Source organism: Balaenoptera ricei, chromosome 3 (genome assembly GCF_028023285.1).
Source record: "Balaenoptera ricei isolate mBalRic1 chromosome 3, mBalRic1.hap2, whole genome shotgun sequence".
Taxonomy (NCBI): domain Eukaryota; kingdom Metazoa; phylum Chordata; class Mammalia; order Artiodactyla; family Balaenopteridae; genus Balaenoptera; species Balaenoptera ricei.
Genome location: NC_082641.1, coordinates 154,406,985 through 154,430,838, shown reverse-complemented (window position 1 = coordinate 154,430,838; position 23,854 = coordinate 154,406,985). Strand labels below are relative to the sequence as shown.

General features: G+C 43.3%; 1 protein-coding gene across 2 annotated transcripts; it reads left to right on the top strand.

The window, feature by feature from the left end:
• Positions 1–954: 954 nt before the first annotated feature.
• Positions 955–23,605, top strand: LOC132362728 (UDP-N-acetylglucosamine--peptide N-acetylglucosaminyltransferase 110 kDa subunit-like). Of its 2 annotated transcripts, none has more exons than XM_059917703.1 (2): positions 955–1,091; positions 20,172–23,605. In XM_059917703.1, the coding sequence occupies exon 2, from the start codon at positions 20,181–20,183 to the stop codon at positions 23,319–23,321; it is 3,141 nt and encodes a 1,046-aa protein (XP_059773686.1). In that variant the 5' UTR covers positions 955–1,091; positions 20,172–20,180; the 3' UTR covers positions 23,322–23,605. The 2 variants fall into 2 exon arrangements, with proteins under 2 accessions (XP_059773686.1, XP_059773687.1); XM_059917704.1 differs by lacking the exon at positions 955–1,091 and adding an exon at positions 2,223–2,270.
• Positions 23,606–23,854: the final 249 nt, after the last annotated feature.

Below are 23,854 nucleotides of genomic sequence, written 5' to 3'. Positions count from 1 at the left end.
TTAAAAAAATTACACATCCTCCATACACATTGCACAGGCTCCACAGTGATTCCCTTCCAAGCAGAGAGTTTCCCCCTCGGTATGATCGGTTCTCTGCACAACGCAGCAGCAGCATCTGTAGCCCTAGCGTGGCATCTAATAACATGAGCGCCTCCTCCCTCCCTTAGGAGCTTTACATCCCTGTTTTGGCTAAACTTCCTCTTCTCCCCCAGGACTAAACTAGATCATTCACCGTGTCCCTAAACATAAACCAAACCACACCAAAACACAAAACATTAAGGGAAGCCGACAGCATCCACCAGCTCACCATTACCTTTGACACCTAAGAAAAACGAATAGAAGGGAAAAAGGGAGCACACTCCACAAATAGGTCCTTAGAAATTTACCATGAAAGTCTTGAGTTGGGCATAAACTGTTTCCAGTGCAGTACCGCCGTGATGCATGTGACTATATAGAGAAAAGAGGGAGCCCAAAAAAAAAAAAAAAAAAAAGCCAAACCAAACACTGTACACTTCAATTGCACATCCAAAACTGTCCCCTCTACACACCCAACAGGATATCCTTACATCATAACTGGTGCCTCCACCTCCCCACCCCCAAAAAAGAAAACAAAAAATTATCCCGGTAGGCACAGACACGTTATAGGAACTTTGTAGGAAAGCACAAAGAGGCTGTACAGATTACAACCACCACCTTACCTGCTGCCGGAGAGTTTGTGTGCGTGTTGTTTTTAAGTGTTTCGCCCAGCTCCTCCTTCCCCCACTACAAACAGCAAACACATGAGTGAGTTAATCAGCTCTTAAACTGAAAAACCTTTCGATCCAGGCGAGTGATGGAAGGTAAAAGCTGAGGGGCGGCAGGAGGGTCAAATAAAAGTTGCTCCGCAGTTCGCTCATCCAAGCCCCGCAGCGACCGCAGACGGGTGAGGTTCCCAAAGCCACTTTCACACCTTCCATAATGCACTAGCAAAGAGAAGCCCGGAGAGGCTGAAGTTTCCACGGAGGGCACCGTCGGGGAGACGCAGCCCGGGGGGACGCAAGGGTTGGGCTCGCTACCTCTGCACACGGGCGAGCCGGGGCTCCGGCGCTCAGGTGAGTGGCTCCTCCGGTGGCTCTCTGGGGACCGTCTCGGGCGGCCCTTGAACGGCGGCGCCTGCTCGGTCGGGGCCGCGGGCGGCGGCGGCGTCGGGCTGGGCGGGCTGGGGCCGCGAGCCGCGCCGGGCCCCGGGAGGCTGCCCAGCGAGGCGGCGGCGGCGGGCGGGCGCGTGGGACTGTTGGCTGCCCCGCAGGAGCTGGTAGGGCACCGTGGCGCGGATGGGCTGCAGCAGCCGGCCGGCTCCCGCAACCGGGGTGCAGTTCACGCCGCCGCCGCCGCCGCCACCGCCGCCGCCCGCACCGTTCCCGCTCCCGGCGGCGGGAGTGGCGGGCGGGGAACCCACGGCGCTTGGCCGCATCCTCTGCGGCGGGGGATGAGTCTGAGAGGAACTCGCAGAGGAGGAGGCAGTGCACATGGTGGCTCCGCGGGCCCTGGACGAAGCCGGCCAACACCGAGGCGCGGAGCGGGAGGAGCGCGAGCGTGTGGGAGCCGGCGCGCTAGTGCGTGCGAGTGTGTAAGGGGGAGGGGCGGGGGGATCGTGGAGGGGGAGGAGTCTCTCGGCTCCCCCTGCGCAACGCGCACTCCCGCCGCCTCAGCGAGGGGGGGAGGGGAAGGCTGCGAAAACAAACGTCCAACGGCCCCAACCACCCGACCGGGCTGGGTGTGGCGGTTACGGCCGGGGCCGCGAGGAGCCCGGAGCCGCCGCCGCCGCCGCCCCGGGCCTCCCGCTGACACGAGAAAGGGGCAGCCGCCGGCATCACGCAGACGCGCGGGGCTGCACGCGCACGAGAGCCCGGCAGCTGCAGGGAGGGTCGGGATCCCTGCTTCTGGGGATCTGGTAGGGGGAAAAGGCCTCGAGGTGCCTGGCTGAACGCGGAGCCGAGCCACCGCCTCCTCTGCCCGCTCCTCACTCCATAAGGCACCTAACCCCGCAACCCGTACCCCGCCCCCTGCACCGCCTCCCGGCGCTCGGGGCGGGCAGATGACGCAACGAGAATTCCCATTGTCTCCGTCACTCTCCACCAGAACGCGAGTGATTGGTTTCCGGGTAGGAGTGAGAGGCGCACCTGCCAACGAAAGTGGGCGTCCTATTTTGGAGGCGGGATACGAAGGAGCGAAGGCGGAGAAAGGGGCTGTGCGTTCAAAGAGGGGCGTGAGAGTTGACGGGCTTTGAGGTGAGAGGGGGACCGTGATTGGGCTGCCCTGGGACAGTGGGTCCGTGTGTGTCCTGCGCGTACCCCGACACCCACAGACGCGCACGCCCAGGGAAGCAGGTTGTGAGGGCTCCACCCTCCAGGGCCGTTTGTACCACTTGAGACAGAGGATCCGTCAGGCAAACTTGACTTTGCAAGTACACCTGTTCTGGTGGTGCGATGTTTGAGAAGAATCCATCCCTTCCCCACTAATTTTAGTAATCTGAGTTTTTGTGTTGAGTAGACTAATCAAAAGAATGTAAGGCCATCAGAAGCAATGTCTGGGGGTTGGATTCAACACTGGGTGGATACTTTTACAGTTATCCTATGGAGTGAAAAGAGATCATCAAATCTTCTGTTCCAAGAAAATAACTCTGAATTGCAGGGGTCAACAAGGACTTGTCCATCATTGCACCGTCAGTTAAATGGAGGTGTAATGGAGGGCACGCCCTGTTGTCTTTTCCCAGAAGCAGATGGCCTCTTGGGAGAAATAATACCAGACTTGATGTAATAATCCACTGGGGTAAATTTAGTTTTTATTCTGCAGTGGAACTGAAGAGAAACTAAGATTTTGGATGACTGTCAGGAACCGAAGTTTACCCCACAGTAAACCAAGGTTTGAAACATTAAGCAGGAACAATTGATTGAAGGGTCCACATCAGATACCCTCCATTCGTTTCCATGAGAGAAAAAAGAAGTGGGAGATCAGATTGGTCTACTCTTGGTGTCTGCCCACACTGACAAGCTTCCTCTGATTTCAGGCACTAAATGCAGGGGTCAGTTTCACTTAGAGGAGCCATCCCTCTCAGCTTCATTGTGCCCTCAGAACAGAAAGCATACTAGGTTCTGTAAAGAGTGGATGAAACCACTTTTTCTGTAAAATGCAAGAATTGCACCCATGAATACTAGTGACAGTTCCTCACTTTATCACATAGTAGAATAACAGCTAACATTTACTGAGCATTTCATGTGTCAGCCACTGTTGTAAGAATGTTTTATGTGTTAATTCCTTCAATCCTCCTATAATCCACAAGGTACGATACTACTATTATCCCCATTGTGTTCACATGTATTTGCTTTCCAGAATAACATATATTAAATATAAATGTAGTATAAACTTTACTCTTTTAAATTTAGTATAATTGACCTATTGTGTTATTTTTTCCATCTGAAATGAAAGATTTCCTCATTCATTAGGAAATTGCCTTCCTTCATGGGGAAAAAGAATGATAAATGGCTTCTTTCTGATGACTTTTTCAGAATATCAAGAACAAAAATTGACGGATTAAAATATGTGAAGTGTTTAAAAATGCTGGTAAATTGCCAAGTTGTCGATTTGATTACAGCATGGTTTCATAATAGAAATGTTATCTCTGGCCACTCCTAAATATAAGTATGTAACGACCCCAACACTTTAGATTACAGTAATTCTAAATTTATACCAAGCCACAGTCCTAATGATCAATACCTGATTTGGATCTAAAACAACCTACCTAGCCATGTGTTAAAGTCTTTCTGTGTTTGTTCAAAACTGCCAACGCCAACTTAAATCAGACAACCAAAACAAATCTAAATGATGCACACAGAGAACTAGTGTGATCTTAAAATACTATTTTCAGTTGCTCATAAGTCACCATGACCTATTTGGAGGTTCAATCACCTTCTCTTTACTAAATATATCTTGGTTGCCTCTTAAACCTTTGTTCTCATGAAATAAATACTGATCTTTATGTGTAAGGAATTCAGTCTCCAAACAAATCAAAGGTGGGCTAAAATCAACTAAACCCAGTATCGGCTTTCCAATGTCCATTTGTTGAGTTCTTAACAGTATTTTATTCTTAGTGAGTTTGGGAGTGGGCTCCAAGGGTATGAAAAGAAGCTTTAGGAAAACATACCCCTCAGTAAATTGGGACCCCCCTTAGAAGGAAGTGTGGATTGCTGGGCGAGAAGAGCATACCCGACTGTGCTAGCTATGGGATGGCTAGGTCCCGTGCAGATTATCTCTATTTGTTGAATATAAGTGTAACATAATCCCTGGAAATTCTATATATGTTAATGTTGGTAATGACCTCTTTACTATGTTGACCTACCTAGAAGAAGACAACACTGAAAGCGCAATTTGGTGGCATGGGAAATACCTTTGTTCTCAGTAACCCGTGTCTTGGCTGTTTGTGGAACAAGATTCCACCGTTAGCTAATCTGAGGTAGAACGATTACACTTACTTCTTGGTTCATGTATGGTAATGGACTATACTTTAGGTTGCATTAAAACTTGGAATCATTGGCTACCTCTGATTAATATGTAGCCCCATGTGAAGAGAGAATGAGATAACTAACGGGCCTACAGAGCTACCAAAACCTCCCTCTTCTAGTTTCATCCAGGTTTGCCAGGGGATGCATCCAAGCCCCAACCAAATCTAAGAGGCAGTCCAGGCTGTCAGTATCAGAAATGAGGTCACGGCTGAGAGAGAACACTAAACAGATCTGCACTGATGTTCATCTTCAGCTGATTAAACTCTCTCGTAGGTGGATTCTTTAGAGCAGCAACAAAAAGAGCCTTGCCTGAATTTTTGTCCCTGGCAGATGCTTACAGTAAAACTCCTTACTGCTTGTGACAGGCTACGTGCACCTTTGCACTAGGTGTTCCCTCTGCCTGAGCAGTTCCTACCCCAGTTACCCACATGGCTTGCTCCCTCATTTCCTCCAGGTCTTCACTCAGATGTCATCACCTTCACAATGAAAGCTTTTCTGAAAACTCTTTTTTAAAATGGCAAGCACCCCCTAGATGTTCCCTACTCTCTTCCTTTTTTTTTCCCCAGAGCACACATCACCACCTACCTATTGTATATTTTAATTATTTTTTATTCTGTCCGTGTAGAATGTAAGAGCCATGAAGGCAAGACTTTTTATCTGTTTTATTACTGCTGACTCTCCACAATAGTGCTTGGTACCTGGTAGACAATATTTGCTCAATGTTGTTGAAAAGAGTAGCAAATTTTAACCAGTGCTTGTCCCATGAACTAAACTGTGCCTTTCATCAGAAAAAAAAAAATGGATAATAAGAAGTATATCACTGTTGCAAAGACATAGCCACAGAGTAGAAAAATGTTCCATGTGGCTTTTTAAACTAAACAGATATTCGCACTGGGGCCAGCATTCAAAAGGGAAGCATATCTTGTATTATGATCCTTATACAGGCAAAGTGAAAAATACTAGTCCTAAGAGAGGTGGGATAGGGAGGGTGGGAGGGAGGGTGATGCGAGAGGGAGGAGATATGGGAACATATGTATCTTTATAACTGATTCACTTTGTTATAAAGCAGAAACGAACACCATTGTAAAGCAATTAGACTCCAATAAAGATGTTTAAGAAAAATACTAGTCCTAGTGGCTCTTGGAGGCTCATCAGATGTTGAAAATGGAAACTGAAATTGGTAATGGAGAAAAGGCAGTTGAAATTTGCAGGAAAAAAAAATAACCAACTGAAACTGACAGAGAAGGACAGTTGAGGAGGATCCCTTACAGAGTGACATCTGCTGGTATGTAGTTAGTTCTATCTCTCTGTTAGGAGCAATTCTCAAGAGGCCTGTGTAAGGAAACTGAAAAATATATATATTTAATTAAGTAGAAAGGAACATTTCATGTAAATAATATTTTACTTTGTTTCTTTCCCCCCCAGCTTTATTGAGATGTAATTGACATAAAAGATTGTGTAAGTTGAAGGCGTGTAATGTAATGATTTGATATGGGTATTTAGTGCAAAATGATTAACACGATAAGGTTACTTAACACATCCATCACCTCACATAGTTATAAACCTTTTTTATGATGAGAACTTTTAAAATCTATTCTCTTAGTAGCTTTTAAATATACAATATACTGTCGTTAACTATAGTCACCATGCTGTACATTACGTCCCTGAACTTATTCATCTTATAACTTGAAGTTTGTACCATTGACCACCCTCACCCATTTCTCCCACTCCCCAGCCCCTGCTCCTATTCTCTGTTTATATGAGTTTGGATTTTTTTCGATTCCACATGTAAGTGAGATCATATAGTATTTGTCTTTCTCCATCTGACTTACTTCACGTATCATAATGCCCTCAAGGTTCATCCATGTCATCACAAATGGCAGGATTTCATTCTTTTTATGGCTGAATAATATTCCATTGTGTATATATACCACAATTTTTTTCCATTCATCCATCAGTGGACACTTGGGTTATTTTCATATCTTGGCTGTTGTAAATAGTGCTGCAATGAACATGGGAATGCACATATCTCTTTGAGATATTGATTTCATTTCCTTCAGATATATACCCAGAAGTGGGATTGCTGGATCATATGGTAGTTCTATTTTTAAGTTTTTGAGGAACCTCCATAATGTTCTACATAGTGGCTGCACCAGTTTACAATCCCATGAACAGTGCACAAGGGTTCCCATGTCTCTATATCCTCACCAGTACTTATTATTGCTTAACTTGTTGATAATAGCCATTCTAACAAGTGTGAGGTGGTATCTCATTTCGGTTTTAATTTGTATTTCTCTGATGATTAGTGATGTTGAGCACCTTTTCATATACCTGTTGACCGTTTGAATATCTTCTTTGGAAAAAATGTCTACTCAGGTCCTTTGCCCATTTTTAATGGGATTGTTTGGGTTTTTTGCTATTGCATGAGTTGCTTATATAGTTTGGATATGAACCCCTTATGAAATATGTTGTTTGCAAATATTTCTCCCATTCTGTGGGTTGTCTTTTCGTTTTTGTTGATTGTTTCTTTTGCTGTGCAGAAGGCTTTTTAGTTTGATGTAGTTTCACTTGTTGATTTTTGCTTTTGTTGTGATGCTTTGGGTGTCAGAACCATAAAATCCTTGATAAGACTAATGTCAAGGAGCTTTTCCCTATGCTTTTTTTTTTTTTTTTTAAAGATTTAACTTTATTTATTTTTGGCTGCGCTGGGTCTTCGTTGCTGTGCACGGGCTTTCTCTAGCTGTGGCGAGCAGGGGCTATTCCTCATTGCGGTGCACGGGCTCCTCCTTGTGGTGGCTTCTCTTGTTGAGGAGCACAGGCTCTAGGCGTGTGGGCTTCAGTAGTTGCGGCGTGTGGGCTCAGTAGTTGTGGCACACAGGCTCTAGAGCGCAGGCTCAGTAGTTGTGTTGCACGGGCTTAGTTGCTCCGCGGCACGTGGGATCTTCCCGGACCAGGAATTGAACCCGTGTCCCCTGCATTGACAGGCAGATTTGTATCCACTGCGCCACCAGGGAAGTCCCTATGCTTTGTTTTTAAAAGAAGTTCAGAAGAGGCAAGAGAAAGAGGGGGTATCTTGTTTTTTAACTGATAAATATCAAAAGAGTATGTATGCAATTATTCCTACCTGGATAGAAAATAGTGATGAGGACCACCAATTTTTCAGCTTTCATCTCCACAGCAATTCCTATCACCAACTATGATGCCAGGGGCACATCCCCTAAGCTGATACATAAGTAGAGTTTTATCATTTAACTAAAAGACTATATTGTACAAAGCCAACACATTCAGAGGCTAAATAAAGATTTGGGGACCAGAAAACTGCAAATATTCTCTCTTTGCTGTGACATTTCATTTGTTTTAGTTCCAAACATGGTGTCAACAGTACCTGAGAGCAGTAGTGGTCCTATGAAGAGACTGTGCTTGATTATCATAATACTATTTTTTTTAAGTGAGAGTTTGGAGTGATTAAAATGTGTCGATTAATTTCCTCCTCTGTGACTGAATTTTACTTTTTACCATATAAGTGTGTTGAGTGACTGCTGTTAAGGTGCAATCAACTCATCAGCAGCGCTTGACTAGAGAAGTTATTAAAATTATTTTAAACTTTTTATAGCACAGTGTCCTACCAAGCATCCTATTGAAAAGGTTTCCAGTGTCCTACCAAGCATCCTATTGAAAAGGTTCATACTAATATATTTAATAGGCCTACATGAGCATTTAATAGCAATAATACTAGCATCAGGCCTTAGTAACTCCTCATCAAGTCACTTATTAAATGCCTTCAAAGTGCGACGCTCTTGTATACTCTGTAAGAGATCCTTGTTTTCATACTTTGGTAAATTGTAGTCTCTCAGAGGTAAAAAGGTAATTTCTACAGATAAAGGTAGAAACCATGTCTAAACACAGGTCTTCCATAAGAGAGATGCAAATAAAGCCAATGGAAGCAATGGGAGGGAAAGATGACTTTTGAGGAAAGGCTTCAGGAAAGAAGAGTATGAGGAAATCTTGTCACTAGGGATACACAGGCTGTGTTAGGAGATGATCGAGCAGTGTGCCTCGACTGACGGTAAATGGAAGATAAGTCTTGGTCTGTTGATGACATGTCATGGAGGTTGCCAGGCAAGGCTTGCCCTTTATCGAGTATGCAGGGAGGAGCTGTTGAAGATTCTTGAGCGGGTGGGGAGAACATGAATGGAGCTGGGCTTTTTGAATATTCATGCAAGAATAGTTTACAACCTGGATGGAGACTGTAAACTGGAAGATGATTTAGTAGACTTTGAGAATAGTCCATGGGAGTTTAGGTAATGAGAGTTAGGAGAATGATAGGGGACATGGAGGGGAGGAAAAGATGCAGGTGATACTCCTTCTTAGCTGATGGACCTTGAAAGTAGGACGTCAGACAACTCTGAAGCTTCAGGCTTGGATGCCTAAGAGGATAGTGGTGGCTTTAACAGGAATAGGGAGCCAAGAGAAGGAGCAGGTTTGGGAGAAGATAATGAGCTCATCTATAAATAAGAGAACCAGAGGCTATTCAAGTGGAGACAGTTTTTTCCTTTGTTTTATTGAGATATAATTGACATATAGCACTGAATAAGTTGAAGGTGCACAGCGTAAAGACTTGACTTACCTATATTATGAAATGTTTACCGTAACTAGTTGAGTTAACATTCATCATCTGATTTTGATACAAGGGGAAAAAAGAGAAAAAAACTCGTTTGGAGTTTTTAAGAGCAGTTTTTAAATGATAGTTGAGAAGAGCATAGGTATGGTTTGGGGGGTTATCCATGTACATATGATAGTTGAAGCCATGGGCACAAATGAAGTTGGCGAGGGAGAAAAATACAGAAATAAAGAAAAAGAGGATCAAGGCGAAAATTTTGAGAAATTATACATTAGTGGAGGAGGAAAAGTAAGCAAATAAACAATCCAAAGAAAACAAAACTAGGAAAGAAGGCAGAAGGGAAGAACTTCTTAATTAAAGAATTTGGTGTCTCAGAGGATGTTTGGTAGATGTCTGTGGGATATCTGGGAGCTCACGTCCCCTTCTCTAAGATCTAATCCTCCGCCAACACACAGAGGGTTTGGGCCTGACAGCTATGTTTGTACGATTTGACCTTGTTCTTCTGACCATGGTTGGTTTGACCTGAGTTCGATAACTGACCAAAGCTGCACCAATCAGGTTTTCTCCCCTGGGAATTTGGAATTAAGAAATACAATGTTATTCTATTAAGGGCATGAACTGGGTGATCACAGAAACCTGTGCATGGGGTGGCCATCTTCTGTCACAGAGACAGAAAAGTGGAGGAAACCTGCCTTCTGAAAGAAACGAATGAAGTGACTTGCAGAAAATCAAAATGAGAACAGATGACCTGAGAGCGAGAGAGAGAGAAACTGAGAGTATGCTTATTTTCCCATGACGACTATTTTCTGTCTTATCCCTTTTCTTCAATCTTCTAAAACCATCCCCACACCTGCCTACCCTGATGCGACTCCAGTATATTCCTACCATCAAATCTACAAATCTTTTGGCATTTGGACCCATCTCTCCTTTCTTTCTTCCTCTCCTGTCAAAAGCCATTCCTCTACTTATGATTTAAATTCCTTCCCCTCTTCTTAGGGGTTTCATTTCTTCAGTTATTCCCTTCCTCTTGTTCATCATCAAATTCTTGAGTATCCCCAATATGTATAAACATGCTCCATCCTAACATTTAGAAAAAAACAAAGATTCTTATGCTATCCCTTTCCATCTGTAATACTAATTCTCTGATCCCTTCACAGCAAACCTTCTTGAGAGAGATGTCTACAGGTTAACTCTGATTTCCTATTCAATCTACTCGAACCTGACTTCCACCCCCACCACGCCAATGAAAACTGCTAATCCATGTTGTCAACAGCCTACATATTGCTGGACCCAGTGGATGTTCCTTGAACCTCATCCTACTCCAACTTTTAGCAGTTTTCAACACAGTTGGTCAGGCTCAACTTCTTGAAAACCAAATCTCTTCTATTGGCTGGTCTGTCTCCTAATTCTCTAACCACTGCTGTTCAGTGACCTTCAGGGGTTTTTCCTCCTCTAATGCCCTCTAAAAACTGGGCTCTATTCTCTGCTTTCTTGTCTGTGAACTCACCTTCTTGGTAATCTCAGTCATTCCCATAGCTTTAAATACTAAAAATGGTAACAAATTCGCAAATTAATCTCTTTAGCCTAGACATTTCCTCCAAAATCTGTATTCAGATATTCATTTGTCTGTATGACATGTCAAGTCTCCGTGAATATCTGAAATTAATGTATCTGAAATAGAACTAAACTCTCAATTTGTATCAACCTGCTTTCCTCCCCTCACTATTAAAAAGAAATTCTATCTTTACTTTTTCCCACTTCAGTAAATGTTATCACCATTCACCCAATTATTGTAAACAAGACAACCCAGGCACTATTCTTGATTTTTCCCTCTCCTTCCCTCCCCAACTCTAACCTATCAGCTGGTCCTCTTATTTGCTCCTCGTGAATAGATGTGTAGTCCATCCACTTCTCTCCATCTCCTCTGCTACTACGTTAAACCAAACTGCCATCATCTCTTACCTGAGCTATTGCTGTAGCTGCCAACTGGTCTTCTACCTTCTACTCTTGCCTCCTTTCATCTATTTTCTGCTCATCAGTCAGGGTAAACCTGGAAATACATCGGACCCTGTTGTTTCCTGCTTAAATCAGTTCAATGTTTTCCAATTAGTTTGCCATGAGATCCAAATTCCTTTAAATACTTAAAAGGCCTGGCCTGCTCTGGCTTCTGCCTCCTTCTCCAACCTTACCTCCCTCGATTCTCCCCCTCACCCTTTAAGTTCCAGCCACATTGGCCTCCTTTCACTTCCCCCGAAACAGCACTGCAGGGTCTGCACACAGGTGTATCCTCAGCCTAAAACACTCCTTCCACAGCCCCAATCCTCAGTTGCCCTGAGTGGCTCTCTCACATTCTTCAGATCTCAGTTTAAATGCCTTGTCTTCAGAGTATCCTTTCTAAGTCCTTGCCTATCACTAATAACCTATAATAATGTATCATTAGGTCAGTTCGTTTCATCTGTAGTGCTCATTATATGGTGTAAATACACAATTGTTTACCTGTTTATGTAAGCCTTCCCCACTAGATTATAAAGTCTCTCAAGGCAGGGACCTTGACTCTTCTGTTGACTACTTGGTCACTGAACACCTAGGAGTGCCTGGAATATAGCAGGTGCCCGAGAATTATTTGTTAAAACTTTATTGGTTACTGATAGCTTCCTAGTTCCTGATGCTAATCCCTGTGCAGCCCTATTATACTTTCTGTGAGAGAGTTTCTTTGGTCTTATATTACCCTCCCCCTTGCTGTTTCCATCATTTGAATAGGTTTTTGTTCTTATAGTTAAATGATGACTCATTGATAAAGTCTTTAAAAGGATGTGGTGATCAGCAATGTCAAAAGCTGTTAGATGGGGAAGAAGGTTAAGGGCTAAGCAAAGTCATTGGATCTCATCACTGGAAATCTTCACACCAACAGTGTCCATAAAATGTGGCTCTGTGGAAGCCAGGGTACAGTTGGGTTGATGAGAAGGGTGAGAAGATGAATGCAAGTAATGTAGAATTCTCTTTTTGAGAAATTTGACAGTAAACAGAAGGCATGAAGTCAAATGGGATCTTGGGGTTCATCAGAGTCCAAGAAAGTATATGTTGCTTTAGTTTAAAAAGAATAGGGAAGAAACATCTACTGATATGCCAATAGAAGCCAAAAGAGAAAAAAATGAAGTTGGAATGAGGAGGACTAATAGATTTAGTTTCCATGAGGCAGTAGAGGATTTGATCAAGAGCACAAGTTTGACAAAACAGGACAATGTTTCCCCCTCCATTTACAGGAAGAAGGGACGTTAAGAGAGTGAAGGTAAAGAAAAAATTTATGTAGAGCAAAGGAAGTTGAGCGTGGCCATTTGAGGAGGTAGCAATGTCATCTACAACTGGTTGTCAAGGGGAATCTCTGGAAAGACTTTTCCAGACCACACCTCCATCCCTATACTCCATGACCTCCCCACCCAAGATGGTAGACGCTCTCCACTGCACCTGCCGCAGAGACTCACTGCTGCTGAGGGCCACAGTGGTTGGTGGGAATGTGCCTTCTTTCTTAGGTGGGGTGGAACAGAAAAAAAGCCTGCGATCACTGAGGAGAGGGGTAGTCAGAAGGGAATATTGGGGTTTGAAGGGCTCTGACATCATGAGGAATACGACAAGGACATAGAATTGTTTTCCAAACATATATCTCATCAGGCATTCTTGGGGCCCTTCTAAAAATACAGATTTCAGCCTCATTCCCTAGAGAGTCTAATTCAGCAGGTCTGGGAGCAGGAGGGGTAGGATTGTACAATTTTTAAAAAGTTCCCCAGGTGATGTTTATGATTTGGCCAATTTGGGAAACAGTGGATTAGAAATGATTAAAAGTTCACTGAGTTTAATTGCAGGCCCCACATATTTTCTCAGTGTTTAGCCAAATACAAAGATTTGTGGATAACTGACGTCAATTCGTGGAAATTACCCAAAGAAAACAGTTTTCAGTGGATTGGTATCTAATTCTATGGTTCCAAATAATCTGCAGCGATATTTAAAATGTAAGACTAGTTTATGGATATTTCTTTATAGACAATTTCATTGATGAAAAGGTAAATGGAATGGACCAGCTAACAGTTATTATTCATAATATAATAACAAACTCAGATGTTTTAAAGCCTGTTCTGCTTCTAGTTTGCTTACCTCCCAAATTAATAAGCTAAACATAATAAAAATCTAAGACTGTAACTTGATCTTACCCATTCCTAACATTCTTAGAGGAGATCTTTAGCCTGATAGCACTAGAGCTTCTGAGAGCAGATTCAGATCCATTTAAAATATTTTTTCCATTCCTTCCCAGAAAGAGTTATTTGTATTGATATACAACAGTTGGGCCCCAGACCACTTACTGGGACCACAGGGCCTCACTAATTTGTACCAGTTTTCCTCTATTCTAGTTGGTCTTGACCATCAGGTATAAATTAGTGCTAAATCAATATTAGCTGATACTTCCCCAGGTGTGGGAAGTATGGAAACCCTATCACATGAGCAAATACAGCCCTTCTTGGCTACATTTAAAATAAGGTGGTTATTATTACACTGTATGGGGAAAAGGCTTTTTTTTTTTTTTTTAAGAAATCTCATGCCACCTTAATTTGCATTAACTTGATAGACTGATATCAATAGTCGGAATCAATTTTCAATTGTTATAGTTTCCCTACCACCATTCACACTTCCTTCATTCTTTCAGGGAGGCTTCTTCTGCCTTCCTATTTCTTCCCACCTCCAGCCATGCCATATACCCCACACCATTTTTCCTTTCTAGTACTACTTACTCATCGGGTTGAATAGAGAAGCCAAAGGTGACTTAGTTCACATACCTGCTTTAATTGCTCACCTTGGGTGGAGCAGTGTCTTAAATAAACTTCACTTTTGCCACAGCACCATTACTCAGTAAGGTATTTATACAAGTGTCACTTAATCCCATGAAAATAAACAAGGCACTTAAACTTGTTATTGAGAAAGAAGCTTTAGGCTTTAGCTGCCCACTCTCCTTACTCAAGGGCCAATCTCACCTCACTTATTCTTAGAAAACTTTTCAGCAGTTTTCCTTAAAGAAAATCAGGCAGAGCAAAGTACTGTGAGTCAGGTTTAAGCTACCCTTACCTTTGAAAGAAAGGGTTCCTTTGTTAATTATCAATAACAAGGAATCTTGTCATTTCTCCCAATATTTCCAAGTCATAGCTACTCATAGCGGAGCTCTGCATTCAGTGCATTCCTAAATATTGAAAGCATATATGTTCAGTATTTAACCAGAGATGAAAACAGAAACAAATATTTAACATTCCAAAGAAATGGTGCAACTCTACATGATTTTTTATTTTCTATATCCTGAACTGTATAGAAATTTCATAGTATTTTTAAAGCACTTTCATAAATATGTCCATTTTGCTTGTGATCATTCTGTGAGGTAGTTATACTATTTCCATTTTTCAGTTGGGAAAATTGAGGCTTGAAGCCTTGGCCAGGGTCATAGCACATGAGAGATTCAGAGCTGGGAATCAGCTCTCCTGACTCCAGGCCCAGTGTTTTTCCCTCTATAAAAATTGCCTTTATAGCAGGACAGTCAGGGATATGTTCACTCAGTAATAGAGAAGTATGGATCTTTTCCACCCCTAGTCATTGAAGGACCTATGAGCTGATAGTGTATGTGAGAGAGGACACTTCCTGCCTGAAAGATTGATGACTTACATTCAGAGCAACCTGATGTTGCACTCTGATAGGAGAAGGACCTGTGTAAAACGTCCTAATTGCTTCAAACATCCAGAGTTCCCAATAGGAAGACAGGGTGTTGTAATTATATATCTTGCTTTTGGCTTATCTTCTCCATATCCTCACCCTCACAGATGTCTTTCAAACATTGGTAATTACAGCTTTCAGAGCCAAAGCCTACAAACTCATAATCCACACAGATGACATACTAAAATCTACTCAAATATGTAAGGCTGAAGAAAGTTTCAGTGCTACTGGACTCACATTAAAAAAAAACTGCTTACAAAAGAGGTAGCCTTTATTTCTATGTCACTACTGCCTAGATGTGTAATGGTTTCTTGTTGATCTGTGAGGGTGCATGTTAACTCATTTACCTCTAAATGTAATCAGTAACTTAAGAATAAAGTACACATGCAGATGACAAGACCATATGATTAAAAGCAAATAGTCTGACATTGGAAAACGGATCCAAATTAATGTAACTAACTTGAAACAATGAAGGAACTGCTTCTAAGCAAGAGGAAGAATCAGTATCAAGAAATAAATGCAACACAGGAAAGCAGTTGTCCTTGTCATGCTGGCCTATAAATGGAACCTGAGTTAATAACATCATAATCTCTAAAGAATTCAGCAAGTTCTTGCTATAGTGGCAATGAGATAATATATAAAGTATGGTGGAATTTCCCACCATCTGTATCACTGGCGAGCCCAATGGTAATTGGAATGGTTCAATGTCCCACAGTTTTTAAGGGAAATCGTTTTAGGAGAAGTCACATTTCTAGATGAAGACACATTAACCCAATGATTTCAAAGAATATGGCTTGGGTCTGGTATCACATTTCAAGACCAAGAATTAGCACCTCAGTTACTTACTAAGTGAAAGATACTCCAATGATAATTGATAAGAAAACGGCTCAGAAATATGAGTGGGATTTTAAACAACTAAACTTGTTTGTCTCCCACTCTGATTGAATCCAGAAGTATTTATTTAGGGGAGCAAAAAATCCGATGACTTGGAAGCAAATGTTTCTGTTCGTTGAAGAATAAGGATGTCTTCTGCCAAATGCAGCCATTTCCAAACGCAATGAAGGACTATGGCTCATATATCAATCCTGCCCCTTCCTAGCTCGGCCCTCATTCTCTGACCATCTTCTCCGAATTCCCTTGCCGGATTCCCTTCAGGACCATTGCTAATTCATGCCTTCTGGAATCCACCTTCCTCATAGCTATTGAGGCTTTTCCCACCTTTTCAGAAAAAAGTTTGCCCTGGGTGATATACATAAATCTTTGCCCAGCCTCAACCAGCTTGCTTTCTAGCTAACAGGTTTATCTGTGGCCCCAAGGGGCAGGATAGTGTGAGAGAGGGGGCTCAAAAGACCATTACCTTTCAGTACACAGCTAGGTAAACTAATCCCACCAAAGATCACAGGTTTCTATATTTCCTTGAATATGCTTTTTTTTTTAAAACGTCATCAAAATTTCACGTTTTAAATATTTTTTTTAAAGGAATTCCTTTTATTTTTTTATTATTTATTTATTTATTTTTGGCTGTGTTGGGTCTTCGTTTCTGTGCAAGGGCTTTCTCTAGTTGCGGCAAGCGGGGGCCACTCTTCATGGTGGTGCACGGGCCTCTCACTATCGCGGCCTCTCTTGTTGCGGAGCACAAGCTCCAGACGTGCAGGCTCAGTAGTTGTGGCTCACGGGCCTAGTTGCTCCGCGGCATGTGGGATCTTCCCAGACCAGGGCTTGAACCCGTGTCCCCTGCAATGGCGGGCAGATTCTCAACCACTGCGCCACTAGGGAAGCCCAGGATTTGTATTGTATTGCTAACAAAGAGACTGCATTTCTCCTCTGATGAATGTGCACAAGAAAGCATGCTGTCCCCGGTGATCGTTGGGTACCGTCTCATGATCCTGAGGGAAGCCATCCTATCCTTCTGGTTACGTGATACAGTGGGTTTCCATATTGTTTAGGCCAGTTTTATTTGGAGTTTCAATTTTTACAGTGAAAAGTTGTCATAACTCTTTCTGTTCTAGGGTTTTTTTTTTTGTTTTGTTTTGTTTTTGTCAATTCCTGTTGGGTATTATTTGTATTGTTGATGTGGCAAGAACTCTACTGAGATATAGTCTTCTTGTCTTTATATTATGAATATATCTCTAAGTTTATCACTTATCATTTACTCCTTACTCTTGTTTAATATAGAGAAGATTATAATTTAAGTCTATTAAATCCATCAGTATGTTTCTGCATGATGTATTCCATTGCTTTTACTTTTATTCATTCATTCATTAAAGAGTGTGTGTGTGTGTGTGTGTGTGTGTGTGTGTGTGTGTACTACAAGGTGCCAAGCACTACGAGAGGCAATAAGACTATTTATTGTGAGACAAGAAAGACACAGCCCCTGTCCTCGTGGAGTTCATATCCTGGTGGGGGATTGAGAATATGTTAGACGTTCACTGAAAAGCCACACAAGTGTGTGTAAGCTACTAAAGGATAGAGGCTACAGAGGGAAGGACCCAGTCTAGGAGCGCTTTCATAGGAGGGTTAGGTCTAGTTAGGGAAGTCAGGGGAAGCTTTCCTGGGGAAGTGGTGACTGAGCTAAGAATGATAAAGAGGACTTAGGTAGTGGGCTAAGAGCATTACAGGCAGTGGAAAGAGCAGGTCCAAATGTCCTGCTCAGGGGCAAGCACAGGAAACAGGAAGGACTGAAAGAATGTAGAACATGGTCCACATCCTCAGAGGGGCCTGGCATAAGTGAAGGCGGAAGGTTGAAGGGTGGGAAGTGGGGGATGCTGACCACGCAGGGCCAGTAAGTCCATGTTAAGGAGTTGTGTCTCCTTCCTAAGATCTATGGGAAATCACTGAAGGTGTCATCTTTGACAACCACATTACTTTTACCTCCAAACATCCAATCTCATAACAAGTCCTAACAATTTTGCTTTCTAAATATCTCTTCAATCTATCCACTTCAATCCATCCACTTCTGTTCATCATTACCAACACTTCCTCAGCCCATTCTATCATCATCTGTGTCTGGACTAGGGGAATAGCGTCCTCAATGATCTATTTGCACCTACTCTTGCCCCACTCCAATCCATTCCTGCACAGTTATGGGAAGACAGGCCTGACCTTGATACCATTTGATGACACAGAAAACACTGAAAGAGGACCAGTTTGTTTTTCATTAGTCTTGTTCTTGAGAGGTTGTGGAGTGGGCAGTTCATGAGTTTAATCTTGGACCTGCTGAGTTTTAAATATCCCTGGGATGTCCTAGAGAAGAAGCCAAGCCGGAGGTGTCTGTTAGGTAGATATCTTCTGCCTCCCCATCTAGAGCCACTCTCCACCCATCTCTACGCTGGTCCCTGCCCGGAGACATTGACGTGTGTGGGATGTCAAGATTCCATGTATCCCCAGCACCTGCTCCCGTGTGCTCTGCCTTCTAGTTGCGTTCAGCCCATAGGAGGTACATGAAGGAAGAAGCGTGAAGGCTGAGTATTTACTTGATACGATATACATCCTGCATCATCTCTTCCTCTTCCCCACCTCCTCCTCTTTCCACCCTGCCTCCTTCAAACCCTCTTCCTCTGCCTCCTGCTCCTCCTGCTCTTCTTCCTCCCACCTCTTCCTCTTTTTTCTCTCTCGAATCCAGCAATCATTTCCACTTCCTCCTTTTTTAAAAAATTAATTAAGTAATTTTTGGCTGGGTTGGATCTTTGTCGTGCCCGGGCTTTCTCTAGTCGTGGTAAGTGGGGGCTACTCTTCGTTGCAGTGAGTGGGCTTCTCATTTCGGTGGCTTCTCTTGTTGCAGAGCACGGGCTCTAGGTGCCCGGTCTTCAGAAGTTGCGGCACGCGGGCTTCAGTAGTTGCGGCACGTGGGCTCAGTAGTTGTGGCTCGCGGGCTCTAGAGTGCAGGCTGAGTAGTTGTGGCGCACAGGCTCAGTTGCTCTGTGGCATGTGGGATCTTTCCGGACCAGGGCTTGAACCCCTGCACTGGCAGGTGGATTCTTAACCACTGAGCCACCAGGGAAGTCCCTAACCTCCTCCTTTAAGCCTAGGCAGTAAAAGCTCCCTGAGATGCTGGACTACTGTCCTCTGTTGTTTTCCCCAAACGCTTTGCAAATGATCTCTTGACTACAGTCTCCTTAATTACGGTACATTTGAGTGTGCCACCTTTCCCTTTCAGGGATTCTGACTTATACTGATAGGTAAGAAATGCCTGGGGGAGAGTTAAATTTGAGTCACCTGAGTAGAGGTGGTAATTGGAGCCGTGGGTAAATGTGAATATCTTGGGAGACAGTGTAGAGAAGGAATGGGCCCTGAGGAACTCAAACATGTAATGGCTTTCAAAGGAGGATAATCTTGCAAAGGAACTGGAGAAGTAGCAACCAAAGTGAGGTGAAAAATCAGGGCAGTGTGTGTCATAGAAGTCAAAGGAAGCAAAGGGAAGAAAAAGAGTGTTGGTAGTCAAGATTATCAGTTGGTCCTGCAAAGTCATTGGATTTAGTGACTTATACCATCGTGAATCTGTTACATATTTTCTGTGCTCCCTCTGAATAATGATTTAAATTTTTTTACATTAACTTCTCTATAATTGATTTTAGGTAAATACAGTCAAATTTGTTTTAGAACGTATTTTAAGGTAAAAAATTAACTACCCTTCCTTAACCATTATTCCAACATTATTTTATACTTTCTCTATTACCATTATTTCCTCCAACATTCACTGTTTCCAAAAATATAAAGAGATGTTTGAGCACTTTCTACTAGATGTATAAGAGCTTTCTATTTGACTGTATCATAGTGGTTCAACGGTTGTCGCTTTAGCATTCATTTTAAAATGTACCCATTAGAACAAGTCTAACCTCTTAATTTTAATTTTCAGAATTCTATTATCAATAGCCCCGTTTATTCTTCCAGATAAACTTTGTATTTTTTTAACATCTTTATTGGAGTATAATTGCTTTACTATGGTGTGTTAGTTTCTGCTTTATAACAAAGTGAATCAGTTATACATATACATATGTCCCCACATCTCTTCCCTCTTGCATCTCCAGATAAACTTTAGAACCATTTTATCAATTAAAAAAGACTTCATTGTGATTTTTTCAAGACCGTGAGACATAGATGGCCAACCAGAGTTCCTAAGGTTCAGTGTATGTAACTGTTGCCGCCGCTTAAGCCCGCCAAAGCAGTGGTACGGCTGCTGCCCTTGTATTTGCTACCTCTAGAAACATTCTTGCCAGTAGTGGCAGCAGCGGGACTCAATTACCCTCTTTTCGCACTCCCTCCAGAAGCTCCAGATGGCGTCTTCCGTGGGCAACGTGGCCGACAGCACAGACCCAACGAAACGTATGCTTTCCTTCCAAGGGTTAGCAGAGTTGACACGTCGAGCCTATCAGGCGGGAGATTTTGAGGCATCTGAGAGACACTGCATGCAGCTCTGGAGACAAGAGCCAGACAATACTGGTGTACTTTTATTACTTTCATCTATACACTTCCGGTGTCGAAGGCTGGACGGATCTGCCCACTTTAGTAGTCTGGCAATTAAAAAGAACCCTCTTCTGGCAGAAGCCTATTCGAATTTGGGGAATGTGTACAAGGAAAGCGGGCAGTTGCAGGAAGCAATCGAGCATTACCGGCATGCGTTGCGTCTCAAACCAGATTTCATCGATGGTTATATTAACCTGGCAGCCGCTTTGGTAGCAGCAGGCGACATGGAAGGGGCAGTACAAGCTTACGCCTCTGCTCTTCAGTACAATCCTGATCTGTACTGTGTTTGCAGTGACCTGGGGAACCTGCTCAAAGCCCTGGGTCGCTTGGAAGAAGCCAAGGCATGTTATTTGAAAGCAATTGAGACGCAACCGAACTTTGCAGTAGCTTGGAGTAATCTTGGCTGTGTTTTCAATGCACAAGGGGAGATTTGGCTTGCAATTCATCACTTTGAAAAGGCTGTCACCCATGACCCCAATTTTCTGGATGCTTATATCAATTTAGGAAATGTCTTCAAAGAGGCACGGATTTTTGAACGAGCTGTGGCAGCTTACCTTCGTGCCCTAAGCTTGAGTCCAAATCATGCAGTGGTACATGGCAGCCTGGCTTGTGTATACTATGAGCAAGGCCTGATAGATCTGGCAATAGACACCTACAGGCGAGCTATTGAATTGCAACCACACTTCCCGGCCGCTTACTGCAACCTAGCCAACGCTCTCAAAGAGAAGGGCAGTGTTGCCGAAGCAGAAGATTGTTATAATACAGCTCTCTGGCTGTGTCCCACCCATGCAGACTCTCTGAATAACCTAGCCAATACCAAGCGAGAACAGGGAAACATTGAAGAGGCAGTTCGCTTGTATCGTAAAGCATTAGAAGTCTTCCCAGAGTTTGCTGCTGCCCATTCAAATTTAGCAAGTGTATTGCAGCAGCAGGGAAAAGTGCAGGAAGCTCTGATGCATTATAAGGAGGCTATTCGAATCCGTCCTACCTTTGCTGAGGCCTACTGTAATATGGGAAACACTCTAACGGGGATGCAGGATGTTCAGGGAGCCTTGCAGTGTTATACCCGTGCCATTCAGATTGACCCTGCATTTGCGGAAGCCCACAGCAATCTGGCTTCCATTCACAAGGATTCAGGGAATATTCCAGAAGCAATTGCTTCTTATCGCACTGCTCTGAAGCTTCAACCTGATTTTCCTGACGCTTATTGTAATCTGGCTCATTGCCTGCAGACTGTCTGTGACTGGACAGACTATGATGAGCGCATGAAGAGGTTGGTCAGCGTTGTGGCTGACCAGTTAGAGAAGAACAGGTTGCCTTCCGTGCAGCCTCATCACAGCATGTTATATCCTCTTTCTCACGGCGTCAGGAAGGCTATTGCCGAGAGGCATGGGCACCTCTGCCTGGATAACATCAGTGTCCTTCATAAACCACCATATGAACATCCAAAGGACTTGAAGCTCAGTGATGGTCGACTGCGTGTAGGATACGTGAGTTCTGACTTTGGGAACCATCCTACTTCTCATCTTATGCAGTCTATTCCAGGCATGCACAATCGTGGTAAATTTGAGGTATTCTGTTATGCCCTGAGCCCAGATGATGGCACAAACTTCCGAGCGAAGGTGATGGCAGAAGCCGATCATTTCGTTGATCTTTCTCAGATTCCATGCGATGGAAAAGCAGCGGATCGCATCCATCAAGATGGTATACACATCCTTGTAAATATGAATGGTTATACCAGGGGTGCTCGAAATGAACTCTTTGCTCTCAGGCCAGCTCCTATTCAGGCAATGTGGCTGGGGTACCCTGGGACTAGTGGCGCACTTTTCATGGATTATATCATCACTGATCAGGAAACTTCACCTGCTGAAGTTGCTGAGCAGTATTCTGAGAAACTGGCTTATATGCCCCATACTTTCTTTATTGGTGATCATGCTAACATGTTCCCTCACCTGAAGGAAAAAGCAGTCATCGATTTTAAGTCCAATGGGCACATTTATGACAATCGAATTGTGCTGAATGGCATCGACCTCAAAGCATTTCTTGATAGTCTACCAGATGTGAAAATTGTCAAGATGAAATGTCCTGATGGAGGAAACAACACAGACAGCAGTAATATAGCTCTCAATATGCCTGTCATTCCTATGAATACGATTGCAGAAGCAGTTATTGAAATGATTAACAGAGGACAAATTCAGATAACAATGAATGGATTCAGTATTAGCAATGGACTGGCAACTACCCAGATCAACAATAAGGCTGCCACTGGAGAGGAGGTTCCCCGTACCATTATTGTAACCACACGTTCTCAGTACGGGTTACCGGAAGATGCCATTGTGTACTGTAACTTTAATCAGTTATATAAAATTGACCCATCTACTTTGCAGATGTGGGCAAATATTCTGAAGCGTGTTCCCAATAGCGTACTGTGGCTGTTGCGTTTCCCAGCAGTAGGAGAACCTAATATTCAACAGTACGTGCAAAATATGGGCCTTCCCCAGAACCGTATCATTTTTTCACCAGTTGCTCCTAAAGAGGAACATGTTCGGAGAGGCCAGCTGGCTGATGTCTGCTTGGACACTCCACTCTGTAATGGACACACCACAGGGATGGATGTCCTTTGGTCGGGGACACCCATGGTGACTATGCCAGGAGAGACTCTTGCTTCCCGAGTTGCAGCTTCCCAGCTCACTTGTTTAGGCTGTCTTGAGCTGATTGCTAAAAATAGACAAGAGTATGAAGACATAGCTGTGAAACTGGGAACTGATCTAGAATACCTGAAGAGAATTCGTGGCAAAGTCTGGAAGCAGAGAATATCTAGCCCTCTGTTCAACACCAAACAATACACAATGGAACTAGAGCAGCTCTACCTACAGATGTGGGAGCATTATGCAGCTGGCAACAAACCTGATCACATGATGAAGCCTGTTGAAGTCACTGAGTCGGCCTAAATTATGACTGTGTGCGCAGGAGAATTACCCCTGTACCTGAGCCTCAACCTTCTGGGGGAAAGGGAACTAGATACGTTACTTTGTACTTACCTTTGTAGCAATATCATGTTGCAGATGGGTGACAGACAGTGATAACAAATAGCACAGCCAGACTTGCTTCCTGCATGATCATGACAGGGAGAGACACAAGAGATGGGAGACTGCTGTTCCACAAGGAGTCTCCGTAGAATTTTGCGGCAGCCAGGTGTTGCCTAAGTCTGGAAAGTCTGATCTCCCTTGGTCTTCCATGGGATGGGTGCTTAGTGTGGAGGGGAGATAGAGATTGCCCAGTCTTCTGAATTAATTTTTTCTTTATATTTGGGGTATTGGAGCAATTAAAAATGTTTGGTTTCAGGTTTTTTTTTTTTTTTTGGTTTCAGGTATTTTTATTCATGTGAAGTGTATATGATTCTCTTGAGATAAGGTTTTAAGCTAAAATATTCCTTGTTTTAGTTTCTGAACTCTACAGATAAATGGGGACTTTGCTGGTGTAG